This window comes from Sinohyriopsis cumingii, chromosome 2, assembly GCF_028554795.1.
Source record: "Sinohyriopsis cumingii isolate HCF-2022 chromosome 2, ASM2855479v2, whole genome shotgun sequence".
In the NCBI taxonomy this organism is placed as follows: Eukaryota; Metazoa; Mollusca; class Bivalvia; order Unionida; family Unionidae; genus Sinohyriopsis; species Sinohyriopsis cumingii.
Window position 1 is genome coordinate 19,456,707 of NC_142962.1, and position 17,964 is coordinate 19,474,670.

The 17,964-nt window shown below is 34.2% G+C and overlaps 1 protein-coding gene across 8 annotated transcripts in view; it reads right to left on the reverse strand.

The window, feature by feature from the left end:
* Nucleotides 1–17,964, reverse strand: part of LOC149804420 (ryanodine receptor-like) — a 538,410-nt gene that overhangs the window by 470,494 nt on the left and 49,952 nt on the right. For 7 of the 8 annotated variants that reach the window (XR_016415653.1, XR_016415652.1, XM_089940121.1 and 4 more), the window contains exon 2: nucleotides 183–305. Coding sequence is in view for 6 of the 8 variants with exons in the window: in XM_089940121.1 (XP_089796247.1) it covers nucleotides 183–305 (123 nt within the window). In the remaining 2 variants the exon portion in view is untranslated. Of the gene's footprint in view, nucleotides 1–182; nucleotides 306–16,186; nucleotides 16,401–17,964 lie in introns of those variants that run through there. The other variant, XM_089940089.1, reaches the window with a different exon arrangement.

The following is a 17,964-nucleotide window of genomic DNA, read 5'->3' on the forward strand; positions in this document are numbered from 1 at the left end:
AAATGAGATCAAAGTTTTGGGCAGATTTGCAAGTTATCAGACTCCATTAAAATGATGGAATAGTGCATGTATCAATATTGTGCCACAGTATCTTACCTAATGAAATGGGAATTGCAGCCTAGACAATAAAGTCAATATAGACTTTACTTTGATACATATCTGAATGCTTGTTGTTGCCTTACCTTTCTGGAGACATTTTCAAGGAAGCACATGCGATTCCCAAAAGCTTCTGCAGCAAGACATACTCTTTCACTGGTACTGTCTCTAGAGGAGGCTGTCACACAGCTCAGACATATCATATCCTCCTGAAAGACACAAAGAAACAAATGATTTATTATACAATGGACAAGTGCCATAAATGTCATCTTCACTTTAATTAGTAATTATCAAAATGACTAATTATTTTTTAGATTGAAGGACAGCAGACTGCAGTACATCTGTTACTACTGACAACCAAAAGGCCAAATGGGTCTGAGATTACTCACCTGGCTGACCTCTGCCTAACAGCCAAGGTCAGTTGGAAAAGAAATATGGGTCAGTAGGATACTTTCTGTTTATATTTCTTCCAATGCTGATGGTAGCATAGGCTATAAAAACATACAAAAAAAACTTTCAAAGGTTCTCTAGTTCTGTACCTTTATCCATACTTGATGTCATATCAGCATCATTTTGTCCAATAATGAAAGGCATGACCATCATTAGGGGTAGGATGTGCTTATCACAGGGTTTTAAGAAATCTTTAAATGCGAATATTTTTAGAAACAGCAGAAATTTCTGAAGGCTTATCAGAATCATTTGTACAGATCTAATGGCCTTTGTATGAGGATGCTTTCTGCCATATTTGGTCAAATTCTGTCGACATGATTCTGAAATTTTCTCTTTTTTTAGAGGCCATATATGATGAAGAATTTCCATCATTTGTACAATAATTAAAGCCCTCAATATTCCAATAATTTGCACCTTTTTAGAGCTAATATGTCCAAAACAAAGGAAAGTTTATGAAATTAAGCTCTACAAATGTACACAGTAAGAAGACTCAAAAGTCAGTTTGTTGGTGATGGCTTCTGTGTTATGCAGGTAAATGCTTTCTGAAAATGGTCAATATAAATATCACTCACCTGACTTAAGTTTTCTACCTCCAGCAAGCCCACAAGACATTTTCCAAACCTAAATTTAACAAATCTCCCTAAATTTAACAATTCTCCCTATCTTAATCATTATGGGGTGTCAGACATCCATAAAATGTCCCATGACAGCTCAATAATGGTGTAACACTGGGCAGACTATCTAAAAGCTAAATGCAATGGCAATTGGCTAAGAAATATGGTTCATTATGAAACTTTCTCACAAAAAATGTTTTAATCCCGTCCCAAATACAAATGCATATGAATGACCCTATGTCATCTCAATACAAGCTTTATTTCTAAGCTTCTACCACATTTCAATATAAGACACCCCAACTATATCTAATCACAAGTGCTTCTGCACTTCCCTTATATTAAACTGCCATATTCACAGCATCATATGTAAAACAGACTTTCTGAAATTTTCTTCCACATCATACCATATGCTAGTGTATTATATGAACCTAAATAGCCAACCAGCGATAAAAGACATCACAAATCCCCCCAAAATGCAAATCACTGCCACTGTCTGTCTTTGCAAGCATAATAAATGAATCCATGAGTATTCATCACAAAACTGTTTTGTTAAATAAAAGGATCAAAACTACTCAAAGCAATTTTTGAGAAATGATTTTTAGGTTTTTCTACTTTTAGTAATGGTGGCCATATGTGAGAGCAAATGTATTTCATCTGCATAAATTTAAAGGCATTTATGCATAGATGCTTTCATTCAAATTTGGTTAAATTCTGTTATGCACTTTGTGAGAAAAAGAAGTTTAAGAGCATTTCTGTCTTTAGAAATGGTGGTCAGATTTCATGGTACATCAGCAACATTGGTATACAATTTAAAGGCTTTATTTCAAGATGATTCTCATCTAAATTAAGTTGAATTAGGTTCAATGCTTTGTTTTGTTTTTTTGTTTTCAGACAAAGTGATTTAATGGTCTTTCCATCTGTAGTAATGGCAACCACATCTGATGGCAGACGGGCACCATCTGTACAAACTGGAAAGGTCCTTCTGCCATGATTGTGTCAAATTTGATCAAATTCTGATCAACAGTTCAAAGCATGATGCCATTTTAAAGTTTTTTATGTATCTTTTAATGCTGGCCCTACTTGATAATGGATCTGCATTATTTGTACAAATTCAGGCCTTCACACTAGGATGCTCTCTTTGAAATCTTGTCAATTATGTAAGTGGTTTTTCAAAGAGAGAAAAAAATCTTTTGAAAACATGTTTCCACCAATTCTAGTAATAGCAGTCATATTTGATGATGGCAGTTCAGCATCAGTTGTACACTAATTTGAAAGACCTTCATGCCAGGATGCTAAAAGACACTTGATTGAAATTATTCTAGAGATGTTTTTTTTTAAAAGCAGTTACCATATATACTCATGAATAAGCTGAATAATTTAGGAAAAATAAAGGCATAGAAAAAGTGGGGGGCTTATCCGCAGGCCAGTGTCTAAACTTGACAGTTTTTAGGATTTTTGTTGACTACTGAAGTGGCTGTAAATCTTGGGACACGAAACAATAATTTTTTTCATGTCGTAAGACATAGGCGTGTAAAAAAGAAGTAACATTCGGAGACCCGACAATTATTAAACTGTTATAAAGTACTATGACTGATCTTGTTATTATTTTGCATGTGCATAGTTTCTGATTTTTCCAACACGAAGTTAAATAAAGGTAAATACAGACTTCATAATTCGTGGTTCAGTTGAGTTTATCCGGAAGACCAGGCTGAACTATAATATACAGTACTTACACAGTGCAAGAGGGAATTCTGACCAGTAACTATACCAGTACATTGATGTGTAATTGCCTTTATTCCATAATATTAGAATGATTACTGTAGTTTTGTAAAGCGGTGTGCAAGGCATACATATGAACTTTTCAAAAGCCAAGTAGGGAGACTGAATAAAAAAAATAGAGATTGGGACCTAAAATCGGGAGGTTATTTGTGGCATTTTTAAAGCCTTGTTTTCACTAAATACTGAACGATCTTCCTGGTCCAATATGCGTGAAATCTGCAAAAAGACTCGCCGTTTCTCCAAGTGACGTGCCCTATTTTCCCCCAGAATGTGCCCTATTTTCATATTCTGGTCAGCTGTGGTCAAACTGCACAAAAGTGAAAGATTAGTCTTAAATAAACAAGCAGGAAAGCCAGCGCGACAAATTAAAAGTTGATCCCTATCCGTGCAACTATTTTGTGAAAATGACTGTCCCTTCATCATAATTCAAAAAAACCATGTTCTACACTACTGTGTGTTACACAAGCACCAGCAATTGATTGGCAAATAAAGGATTCCCAATTTTGTTGAACTAAAGGTACCAAAATAGCCAGCCTCATGGTACCGTAGAAGTAGCAACTATTTTCCCCTCTTTGTTTTTCCGACTTTATTCCCTTATTGTCAACTCATAAAACATTTAGCATTGTTTATTATAAAACATGTATTCTGAATTAGTTTTCTGAGGACACATTTGCTGCGTGATGTGTATTTTCATGCCTTCTTTTAATTTAATGATGGTAAGTAACACTGGTATATACAGTATAAAAATGCCAGGTGTTCACTCGTGTAAGTTTTTTTTTGTGGGAATGGCACTATAGCATATGGAATTACAGCATTTGTAGTGATCATTCTTAGGACTGAAATTAATTGTGGACTATTTTATTGCTGTAGTTTATTTTTTGTTCTGGTTTATTTTTTTATTACAATAGAGGTAAAAACAATCATTAATTTATGTGAATAATGTTTAAACTTAACATTCTATTTAGTGAAGAAGTGAAATCTTCATAGTAAAGTAATTTTAACTGATTCACATGTAGGACTTTTCTTGTTTAGAAGAAATGAAAATCAAACACATAATTTAATAATCGGGAGTTCTTTGCAAAAATCATAAGACATTATGAAATCAGGAGGTAGGCATGGAGTGACCCCAAAAATCGGGATTTTTTTCCCTTCCGGCATGTAAGTTGACAGGTCGTTTACATCAAAGCAAACTACAATTCAGCTTTTACGTTATTAGCATAATTTTCAAAGCATTATTTCCGAACCTTTATTATTGTATTTTTGAGATATTATTAAAGTTTAGCGCAATAGTGCCCATGATTCGACTCCAAGGGATGTTCTTAATTCAGCATGTAATCAAACCTACAATGTACATGCAGTGGCGCCATTATGTAAGTATGTTCAGTAGCCTAGTTGTGAGCATTGAATCAAACCATGTTGTTAGTTGTGTTGTCATACTGGGATTATATTTTAATGAGTTAGGTATTTACAATTTTAAAGCAAAGTAAAAACATAATTACCGGTGCACTGACATAAAATGTCCAATGCAATAATGCATAAACAAACAATAATTGAGTCAAAAGGGAGAGGTAGTGTTACAGCAATTCGCAATTGCTAAATTATTGTCATCGTTTGATCAAATTATGCACAAATCTAAATTAGGCAGAAACAATAAGAAAACAGAAAATGAAATAAATTACTTTTGAAACAAGTTTATACCATTTCTTTTTAATAATCATGCACTCCAACCTTGAGAGAAGAATACATGTTTGGGGGTTGGCTTATATGCAAACGGGCTTATATGTGAGTATATACGGTAAAAATAGTAATTGCTAAGGGATGACAAATGATCCAGGCCAGATGCAAGACAATGTGAAATAAAAAGCACTGTTGTCAAAAGGTAACAAGATTACTATGGATGGCATATTATATACCTACACAGTGTTAATTAGTCTTCCATTAGGCACTAGCCGAGTATTATTGACACTAGATATTACTAACGAACTGACATCAATGGCTCAACCTTTGGTTAAAGTATGTGGTCTTACAGTTGTTGTTGTTGTGGGGTTAAACACCATTTTTCAGCACAAGATAGGCTATAAATGGCGGCCAGTATTAATGGTGGAGGAAGAACCCGGGAAAATCCCGGAAAGAACCACCGACCAACGAGAAGCTACTGGCAAGCTTTCTCACATACCCACATTGGCTGAATCCGAGACTCAAACCACCGCAGACTGGGGTGAGATGGCAGTGATCCATAACGAAAGGCGCTTTAGACCACTCGGCCACTCGGGGCCCCTGGTCTTGCTGTAAACTTATTATGCAGAATCCATTCTTGTTTATTAGACTTGCCATAACCTTGGCTTGACATATGTTATTCTACGGGGCACACCATCTGCAAAGTTTGGTCAAGGAATTTACTCTAAAACAATTGTTATTCTGCAAAGAGCAGTTGCTCTAAGCCATAATAACCCTGACCCATGACCTTTTGATCCCAAAATCAACAGGATTCTTCCATGACCTAAGTGCAAGCCATCTACAAAATTATGTCTGGTTTGTGAATCAGAACTAATGTTATTGTGCAGAAACTTTATTTTTATTTTTTCAGTCAAAATGACCTTGACCTTCAACCTTGTTACCACAAAATCAATAGCCTTCTTCCTTAATGCAAGTAGACTGGCAATATTATCACATAATGCACTGCAGGTGATTAAATGAATGCTAATATAATGTGTTGGACAGGGGACAGAGATATAATAATCTTTCCATCAAATTGTGAGAAATAGCGAAAAAAGATTTGATACTGTGAACTTATTCTATATTGAAGGTGAAAGAGCTCTGTTTCTAATGTTTCCAAATGAAAGGGAGTTTCAGACATACTGCAGCTTTAAGACAAAAATCCAAAGTACAACATGATGACCAGTCAGCATTATTTTCAGGCAAATCAGTACATACATATGACAAAAATCCCAAGTACAACATGATGACCAGTCAGCATTATTTTCAGGCAAGTAAGTATATACATATAACAAAAAGGCACTGGGACCATACAATGCTTCCCAGCTCTATGGATTTATACAGCTGTTGATCAACAGCTTGAATGACTGCAAGGATAATGGATGATGGATGAACCACCAGAACAAGTTTCCCTACATACTCAGCAACTACATCATTTAAAAGGTCCAATGTGGAATGCGTCAAAACAAAAAAAGAACCTTTGTAACTGATACTTCCATGCCAATAATAATTATGGAAATGGCAGAACACAATCTCCCTAGTGCACAGAAAGTATGCAAATATCAGCAAAATGAGAAATAACAATAATTACTGTTTTGCATCCGATACCAAGTAATATACATGCATGCGGTGCAAAATGGTTGAAACAAAAACCCAAATGGGATAGACTTCACATAATGCTCTGTATTTTTGTCATAATCCTCAGTATTTTTGTCATCAAGTTGGTACTTTTGTCCTTAAAAAATCTATCCCTTACTTTTTGCCACATCCATCGATATTCCTAGAAATACTTTACTGTATCAAACTGATAAAAGTTAGGTGGATGGTTTCATTTAGTTCATTATTATTTGGGACATGGATAAGGATCTATTATATTGCATATTTTACTCCCTGGTTTTGGTATTAAATTTGATTGTATATTTGAAAATAATGCAAAACAAAAACCTGCAAACCAAGACTGAGTTTAAATCAACAAGTTAATCATGGCCCTTTGAATAGGTCAATGCCACAGTGATGACCTCTAATTCAGGATGGAACATCACTGGAATAATTTTTGACCTTTGACAGAACTTTCAGGACTATGTGGGTCTTAATTTGTAATACTGTAAGTTCTTTTTAATTTTCACTTTTTATTCTAGGGAAATAAATTAGTTGCTGAATTTTATGAAACTTGCTGGTTTTCACTCTTTTTTGTTACTTAGTTCAAGACCATAGAGTCATAGCACAATAAAAAGATTTTAATATCTGTATTGGAAATTATACTGTCATTTAGAACTAACAGGGCATCATAAGTCTTCTGGTGAAAACCCCATTTTATATTACTATCCTATCTGGAGGAGTAATGATAAGGAGATTTTCAAGATGGCTGTGCAGTGGCACATTAGATATTAGACTGGCCATATAGGACCAACTAAACATCATAAGAAGTCTTATAGTGAAAGCACAATGTCAATATGACCAGCCATGAAGTATCCATAACAAGATATTCAAGATGGCCATTTTGGTGTTCATATCGTTAGTCATATTGTCACCATTTTCCTTCAGGACCAACTTGACATCATAAGATGTCTCTAAGTATAAACCCTATGCTAATACAACCATCCATTCATTCAGGACTAATAGTAACAAGAGTTTCAAGATGGCTGTTGTGAAATACTGGATGTGTAGGTGGCACCATTTTCATTTAGGACAAACTAGACAGCATAAATCTTTTGGTGAGAGCACAATGTCCGTATGAACATGTAGTAGATGTAGGCTTAACAAGATTTTCATGATGGCCATTGTGGTGGCCATATTGGACATCAGATCAGCACTATTTTCCTTGAGGACCAACAAGACCTCATAAGAAGTCTTTAAATGAAAATCCCATGTTGATATGACCTTCCATACTGAAGCATTAGCAATAACAAGATTTTCATGATAGCCATTGCTAAGAAGCCTTCTAGTGAAAACCCAAACTACAGTATCTGACTTTCCATTCTGGAGGATGAATGAGTTCATGTAAAGTTTCATGACAATCCTCCTGGGATTTTTGGAGAAGTAGCAATGACAAGCCTGTGCTAAGAAATTCAACTGATGGACAGAATGATAACAATACAGACATTGATCACCTATTTGTTCCTACTTTTGGACAAGAAACCCAAATTTCTCATTTTGAAACAACTGGCGGCTAATGCATTTTTTACCTAAAAGTAGGTAAAAATGTCTCCATGTACCTATTATATTTGCAATGTCTTTTACAAATTCTAGTAGAAGCATGTGTGTGTATGTCAGTTTGTGTGTATGTGTGTGTGTGTGTGTGTGTGTGTGTAGCACATCAGCACAATCTTAGGTATATAATGGCAAGTAAGTTTTGGTATTCCAAAACAGCCAATGACAAAAAGGGGTTTTATACTTAAAATAACAATGTCAATTTTTTCTAAACCTGCTGCACTTTTCAAAATGTGCAAGACCTCACAACTGGAATTTCTTCATGGCTAAAAGGCCACCTCCAGTAGTCACATCTTACAACACACTCAGGTCAATGCAATGGGCCAATTCAACATGCCAAACCGGGGTTGGGGGATAAGATAAAAATGATACTTGAAAACGTCTGAAACATGGATACAGAAATGCATTCCATGTCGTAATCAGGGAATTTTGGTAGAAATCAAACTGGCAGCCTATGTGTGTACACAAGCTAAAATATTAGGAGGGGAAGTGGGGAAATGAGGACCCATAACCAGGTCAAATCATAAAAAATGCTAAAATCCTGTACATTTTTCCCATTACTACTTAGTGCTATTGACTAAAGAGAGAGCATCTGCATGAGGCAACTAGTGCTTTCTTTCTTCATTTTCATTCAACTACTCTGGATGTATTGTACAAGAAACTTGAACACCAATCAACAGCCAATGATCTGACAAATGTTTATGCTGACTACTAAGACTCACTGGGAGACACAACAGTTATGTTTATGCTGACTATTGAGACTCACTGGGAGACACAACGGTTACGTTTATGCTGACTATCGAGACTTCAGGGGAGACACAAAGGTTACATTTCTGCTATCGAGCCTCACTGGGAGACACAACAGTTATGTTTATGCTGACTATTGAGACTCAGTGGGAGACACAACAGTTACATTTATGCTACTAAGACTCACTGGAAGACAATGGTTACATTTATGCTACTGAGACTCACTGGAAGACAATGGTTACATTTATGCTACGAAGACTCACTGGAAGACAATGGTTACATTTATGCTACTGAGACTCACTGGGAGACAATGGTTATGTTCATGCTGACAACTGAGACTCACTGGGAAACACAACGGTTACGTTTAAAATTAATCTCGTACAGAATGAATGCTCATATGAATAATAAACTGTCTACTGATCCGATAAACATCTTAGACTCTGTTAATCATTTTTCCATTTTGTTGTTGAAATTGTAAGTGCCATTTATTGCTGTCCTAATTACAAGTAATTAGTTTGTTGTCTGTGAGGAACTTAGGTCAAAATTCAATTATCAAATCACTGCTGTTTTTGAAATTCAAGTTATATGCAAAACAGCCTCAGTTTTGGCAAGGCAACATGTTGACAAATTAATTTATTATTAACTGATCATAACTGGTCACAAGAAAATGATAATCAGTCATGAAGTTTTATCTGATCTCCAAAACTAGTGCCACTTTCCCTTGTTACTGGAGCATAAATAGGTGCATACGTACTTTTCTGCAGATCCTTCACATTTACTTCAAACTTTACTTATTTCATGTCATTACTTATACTGAGCAGCACCCTCAACAGCTCAGATATTGGAAATGTATCATTTTATTTGTAGTGGAGGATTAAAATTGTAGAACCCAGATAAAACCACCTATATACTGGTGACCTCAGGACTCTTGCATATGTTGGAACCAGAAATCTAACCTGGAATAACTTAAGTGTGAAACAAACATTTTGCCACCGTGCTATAATTTTGGTTTAAAGATTGCAATGTATACATTTGTTATTTCTTTTGCAAGCTGCTTTTCATTACAACCAAGATACATCTTTGCTGGCTGCTTACTTTAAATCTACCTGACATTCTTCCACAGGTACAGTGTGTAATCATTTATATACTCCAAAACAACAAAACAGTGTTATCAAACAAATGGAAAATTTCATCTTTTTTATTTACTTGTCAGAATTATTTTTAGTTTTCCTTTTGGTTTGCAATGACAACTAGTCAAATGGTCATGCTTTTGTTGTAATTGATCATGCTCTAAAAGTGGTTTGTTATAATATATATATATATATATATATATATATATATATATATATATATATATATATATATATATATATATATATATATATATTGATTTTAGTATTCAAAGTCTGCATTATTAGAATTCATTCTGTGGCTATAAATGTTAAGTCAGGTTGTCTGTATGTGGATTGCTCTGTATGACAGGCTTTCTATTGATTGTAACAAAAATATGGGGCAGATTATTCTGAGTCATTAGATAAATATTTTATGAGTTGATGAATAGAGATTTTGAAGTCTGCAGTTGTCAACAAGGACATGGTTTCAAAATCTGCAGTAGATGATGATTCTGTTACTAATGCTTGCTTACTCAAAATAATCTGATAGAAAAGAGACAGACAGATCACTGCAATAATGTATGTATCCTCCATACATTTACCATGTTTTATTATTGCTATTATTACTATCACTAGTACTTCCATTACAGACACCACCACCATTAATAACAGTTATGAAGCTGATAGGATTACAAAGCTTTGCATTATCAAGAGATACAACCTCACAGTAACTCACCATGGATCTTCCAGAAGTCTTCATTTCATATGAAATTTTATTTCACAAGTTAAATACATGTAATATCATTTTCTGAGAGCTGCTTGCTGAAACATTGGCTTATTATATTATTCAACAAGTTTCAAACATTTTGTCATATATGAACTAGTTTTATATTTTTCATATAACACTGAAGATATTGCATTACTCAATGATGCTCCTAGGCAATGCTGCTATGTTATGTCACTGTATTGCAAACAATTGTTATGATATATTGTTATCTTACAAATCAAAAAGAATATTATGTGCTGAAGCCAGATTATTAAATGCATTTGTAATTCAAACTTCTAATAACAATAATTATAAAGTTGATTAAGTTGTTGACTTTGTTTCATTAAAGTATCTTACAAAACATTACAGTACATCTTCTAATTCAACCACCGTCTTGAGTAAACAGTACCAGATAAAATTAAACGAAATTTTCTTTTCTTAAACTGTAGAACCAGTTGAAGAAAGTTTCAACAGCCTGTAATATGTACTGTTACTGTATATACTTGGTTATAAGTTTAACTGCAAACTGCACAGACCCAAATCTTCCATCGCATAATGTGCCAGCAGGTCTGGCTCTGTGCAGTTTGTTAGGAGTGGTCAGTAAAACAAACACCATAGACCCTGATCTGCAGGTGCATTATGGTATAACAGATCAGGATCTATACTATTTAAAGTTTGACTCAACTTGTAAGTGAGTACATACGGTGAGAATGGATGGATGCTGACTATCAGGCTGCTGATAATACATACTGACTTGTTATGAAAATTGATTGAAAGCACATGGCTTAGCTAAATATTAACTATTCTGCACATCTATGTATCAAGCAAATAAAGGATTACAGTGCCATCCAACTCAAAGGGCAGCCATAGTAACATTAGAATGCCAGCTTGCTACATTCTGTAGTCAATAACCAGCTCCAAAAAGTACACAATATTATTTTTCATTAATGAGACAGCTGGACGTCATGAAACATAAATTTATTTCTGATTGAGAACTTGGATGAAATAGTATAATTCTGAGTAAGTTGACTGTCTCAAATTTTAATGGCATTAAAGATGTAACGTGTTACAATAGTGCACCTGATACTTTTTCTTTCAACAGAGTAAAGTACTCATCATTTTGATATATAATGATAATCATCACGAGTATTGTAAGTTTTTAAATAAACTTGTAATAATTAAAATAACCTGGGTTTGCTATTATTGACATATTCTTTAGAAGGGTATATAGATGTATGACTTTGTTATTTTTCATTTTATCAATGGCTTCAGAAATGTATCTATCACAAAAGTTATAATATATTCTTTGAATTTATGTTCAAGGTATGTGACAATAGCTGAATTATTTGATTGTTTTTCATTGTCACCTTTTACCAGTATGTGTACGTGACTCAATCAGTCAGTGAAAGAGGTCTTAAACATTGGGTCAGAGTAAAGTCTTTACCTCCGCATTGGGAACTGGTCGTAAGTTTCATGTGATCAGAGAAAAAGACCGTTCTCAACCCACTTTGTCACAAGGTGGGACATGATGTGTGTGAGATACCCAATCTTATGGTTTTTGGTTATCATTATCTCAGAGATGATCAAACATGGTGTTATTGCCCAGACTGAGTAACAATAAAATAAAATATGAAATTAATGGATGGAATAACAGAGATCTGAGCAGAGATATAGAACAGAACAACATGAGCCTCAATCTGTCAAATATAACAATTTAATCAATTAAAGAAACAAAATAAAATCTGAATTTCTCACTTTCTCTTAGAGTTACAAAATTTAAGCAAGCTTCATTTAGCTGTTCTGTTACAATGACAGAACAAATTTCATCATATAATCAAGTGACTGGCCGAACTAAAATTGCCTACATGTCAGTATCACCTGGTTCCTTATGTTCACAACTGCATTTTGAAAAATGACTTAAAAACAAACAATCAAAAACCTTATGATGATGTTCAGTGAACCTTTTCTCCATTAATGACATACCACTAATATTGTTTAAATAAAATCAAGAAAATTTTATTTCCTAATTTTGGTCCCAAATTTGAAGCTTCTAGTGCTATTTTACTTCAAAAGTCATAACAAGTTTACTAAAATAGGTCAAACAAAACTTCTGAAACAAATTTTTACATCACACTCTAAAACATCTATCAACTATGGCAACCACTGAAGTGAAAAATCAGCCCTGATCCATTCCACTTGAAAGCCTTAAATATTCCATTTTCAATATCACATGAGTTTTACTAAAATTGCTCAACAAAATACCCTGAAAAAGTTTTTACTTTACATTATACAACTTCTATCAACCTCTAGCGACGAGTTAACGTGGCAGGCAGTAGTAGCCTACTGCCGAGCTCTGTAGCGTCATGGTCATGCATGATACACTAAAGTGGGTGGTATTATAGAAAGGTAGACAGATGTAGCTCTACAATGATACCAAATAATCTGGAATATCTAGTTGCACTACAAAGCACAGATAAAAAAAACGCATTTTTTGGACCCTTCTTTTTTCTACCGAAAATTCGCCCGTGGTCGGAATCCAATTTTGTGTCTGGATTTTAGACTTTTTGGTCTCAGATCTAAGGCAAACCGGTATGAACTGCAAACAGACAGATGAGCCTTTGCAAAAAGTAGGATAAGATGGGCATTCAGAATAAAGAGTGGCTCGATACAAAAATAATGGCTCCGTTTAGCAAAAATAAGAAAAAAGAAAAGAACTCCAACTTGTACCCTTCTGCTCATGTGCAAGTCAAATTGCCAATGAAAAAACGGTGTTTCTAACACAACTAGGCAGTATGTTATTGAAAGATCATTGGGGACTTGGTGTTTTTGGATCCATTCAGAAATCGCTTTCAAAATGTGTTTCCTACTCAATTTTCAGGCGAAAATGACAAAAACCTCCAGGGGTTAATGTGTTAAGAAGTCTTTTAATGAAATCACAATGTCGATATGACCAGCCATCTACAACAAGTGACAAGATTTTCAAGATAGCCATTGTATCAGTCATATTACAAGTTGGATCAGCACTATTTTCCTTTATTAATGACTAGACGTCATAAAGAGTCTTTCAGTAGAACTCTATGCTGATATGACCATTCATTCAGGAGAAATACTCATAAAAAGAATTTTAAGATGGACACTGTGGCAAGCATACTGAATGTCTAAATGATACCATTAGGACCAACAAAACTTTATAAGAAGCTGTTTAGTAAAAAAAAAAACATGTCAATACAACCATCCATTCAGGAGTAGTGATAACAATATTTTCAAGATGGCCAATAGTGTCACTTAAATCCTTATTTATTCCCAAAACAATTTAGATGCAGATTTTGCTTTAGTCATTGTTTCGACCAAATTGCATTCTTCCAGATAAAATTTCAACTAGTCCTTAATAGCTGTTTCATTTACATTGAGTCACATGTTCACAAGTTACTCATTTTCAATGATATAAGTGATCCTACAAATTGAGATAATATTTTTCTGTAGTGTCAAGGTCATGTACAATACACTAAAGTGGGTGGTATTAGAGAAAGGTAGACAGATGTAGTTCTACAATGATACCAAATAATCTGGAATTTGTATTTGCACTACAAAATACAGAGGGAAAAACCTCAATTTTTGGACCCAATTTTTTTCTACCCAACATTCGCCCATGGTTGGAATCCAATTCTGTGTCTGGATTTTAGACTTTTTGGTCTCAGATCTAAGGCAGACTGGTATGAACTGCAAAAGGACAGACGAACCTTTGCAAAAAGTAGGATAAGATGGGCATTTGGAATAAAGAGTGGTCTCGATACGAAAATAATGGGTCTGTTAAGCAAAAAGAAAAAAAAAAGAAGTCCAACTTTTACCCTTTTGCTCACGCGCGAGCCAAATAGCCAATGAAAAACACTGTTTCTAACACAACTAGGCAGTATGTTATTGGAAAATCACCTGGAAGTTGATGTTTTAGGATGTATTCAGAAATAGCTTTCAAAATGTGTTTCCTACTCGAATTTCAGACAAAAACGACAAAGACCTCCAGGGATTAGTGTGTTAACATATAACAGATTGGCACCCTTTTCATTTAGGACCAACTATACAGCATACTAAGTTTAATGTGTTAACATATAACAGATTGGCACCCTTTTCATTTAGGGCCAACTATACAGCATACACTGTACTAAGCTTAATGTGTTAACATACAACCGATTGGCACCCTTTTCATTTAGGACCAACTATACAGCATACTAAGTTTAATGTGTTAACATATAACAGATTGGCACCCTTTTTATTTAGGACCAACTGTACAGCATACTAAGTTTAATGTGTTAACATATAACACATAGGCACTCTTTTCACTTAGGACCAACTATACAGCATACTAAGTTTTCTGAAAAATCAATATCATGAGGAGCACCAATAAAAAGACCAACAGGAGCAAATCTTCATGGCACTCCTCCATATAGTTTAGGAGGAGTAGTGATAACAAACTTGTGTAACGAAGAGACAGACAATAGATGACGAACACCACGCCATTCCGCAAATTCTTAGGCTCTATGACCAGCAGTACTAAAAATTCATATTAGTGAGTTTGGGATGAAAATTCTAAAAACATATTCTCATAGTGATGTGAATATCTGCTACATGGGGGGAGAGAATGGATAAGTTTTGTTGGTATGTGTTGGGGGTTCCTCTCCTCATTTTTGATATATTTTAGGTCAGAAAATGTTACTCTCTTAAAAATCTGTGTGGCACTGGAAGTTTGAGTGCACAACCACCACCCCACCTCTCAAAAACTGTCTACTCTTAATTTTTGCAATAATTTAAATACACCATCAACAAATCTTTTTTAAACCCTCACGCATCTTCCTTTGAAACAAAGAACACAACTTCAAATGGGTTTAAGTCTATAAATCCCTACATAGGTTGGGGCCTGATTATCTTTAAAAAAAAATTTAATTTCTGGAATATGTATATACATATGATCTAAGATCCATCTCAATGATTAATATTGACCTAAACCGAATTCAGAGTTTAAAATAATGTTTTGCTTTTTATGAAGCCCAACTACTGTATTCCATTCCACTCTATAAAAAGTCAGCCGACTCATCAAAAGGTTATAAGATTTCGACATCAACATAAACAATCATTGGTATGATTTTGTATAACTCAGTACTACTGTTCTTTAAAACAATGCACTTTCATGTATTCACCTATAATGACTTACACAGGTTCACTACTTATCTTTGTATGAAACCTGTATGTACTCATCTCTAATGTCTTCTACACATTTAATAGTAGTACAGTAATAGATTAATTATCTAGTTTTTAATGGTATTGTTGTCCAAAACAAACACCACTTGTAAAAACTCTACATCATATATAGTTTGGTTAGCTGACCCAATGAGCTTATTCTTTAAATAAAAATTATTATTATTATTATTATTATTATTATTAATTCCATTCTCAATAGAAGCCTGTAAATTTATCCCTATTAATGAGGAATTAGTAATAAAAACATGAGGCCTGTATTTTCTAAACACCTTGTTTTATTTAGCCACAAAGTAAAAAAGCATTAATACTTAGCATGATCTAAAACAATCCTTAATGCAAGCCTTAATCTAAGGTGTGGATGGACAGATGGACATGCATACATAAGCCAAAGTGACTATTATGACAAGCTTATGTCGTGATCTACAAAAATTAATTGGACTTACACATCTTACTATCTCTGCTGATTCCGTGTCGTAGTTTTCTTCTTCACTTGATGGCACCATGGTTTACACTCTGTTCCTTACTTAAGCAGTTTCAAACCTTAAGTAATCAACACCACAAATCCTCACAAATATGAAAAAGTGTGGTCATAATAATCAATGTAATACAAGAAATTAAGTCCAAAAAGTTAATTGTTTAAAACAGAAGTAGAAACATATTTCTTTTATCATAAAGCTATCCAACTCCTGAAGAATCATTATCCAAAAATTTTCACACTAAGGAAACAACAGGAGTCACAGGACCATTTTCCAAATATGAATTGAATTCCCTGAAGAATTCTACTGGAATACCAGAACTAGGTGGTTAGATCCCGTTTTAAACAACAATGCATTCACAAAATATGCATCACTATTAATGAGCACCATGTTAATTGATCTAACCAGTGGTGTGAATAAAGTTGCCAGTGTAGAACATGAAGAGCCTGATTTCAGCCTGTTGTGTAAGCCCAACTATGACACATCTATGACACATTAGCAGACAGGTAGATAAAGGTTAGGTAGCCTCACAGAAGCACTGCACTGTCTGCAGTTAACTCATCTCTCCATGTGCTCAAAGGGCCTTATGGGATGCTGCTGCTGCTGAAGCTGGGACTGATGTTTATAAATACAGATGAAGATGATAACAAAATAATGACCAATGACAGAATATCCCAAAGACTAAGTGTGCAACTGTTGCTATCAATCACATAGAGTCTGGATATGACAGCAGCTGGGTACACTGAGGCAACAGCTGTCTGTACTTTTGACATTGATCTTATAAAATACCATTGCAGCTGGGTGTCACAAACCATGTTTTACTATGGTATATATCATGATAATTACCTTCCAAACATTATGTATCATGCCAGTACCAGATACAAAATTAACATTAAATAATACAAGTGTCTATGACAAGGTAATATTCTTATTTTTTGACAGTAACAGATACCAACGTGTTACTTGTATCACATGATGAAATCTGTTGTAAGAGATGTGCTAAATTACTCAAAGAAATCTTAAGATTTTTCTTGACTTTTCTTTCTGCCTTTCTTTTATATATTCAGGTACACTTCTGTTTGGTACTCCTATGTGAGCCCAAGTGACATGAAAATAGCTACAGTGTACATGATACATCAATAAGACTGGTATGACAATAGAAACCTGATTCATAAATATCATATGTACAAAAACATATACATGATACATCAATATGATTGGTATGAAAACAGAAACCTGATACATAAATATCATTGGTATAAAAATGTATACATGATAGATCAATATCACTGATAAGTATATCTTCTTACTCCACCACAGTATTTCATTTCTTTTTTTGTTCTTTTATCTTTTCAAGATAGGATCATTTATAAAATATTTGTACTTTGCGTCATTCAACTTTTTTCTGTAAATAAATTATTGGTATAAATCAAATATCTTTCATCCCGTATCAATAGTTTGCATCTTCATATCCAATCATCTGATAAATTTTTGTATCTATCATTGTATTGACAATATCAAAACACCTCTAAAACCATGACTCAATCAATATAGGAATGTCATCTTTATACAGGTGAAAAGCCACTTCAGAAAAATGTTAAAATATAAATACAAGCCAAGAAAATTATTCCAGTCTTCCATTTACAAATGTCCACTGATTGTCAAATACATTTTCTGGTATATATTATAAGATACAAGATTTTAGTGAGCATTTGTTCTATTTCATGTGTCTTTATGCCTCGTAA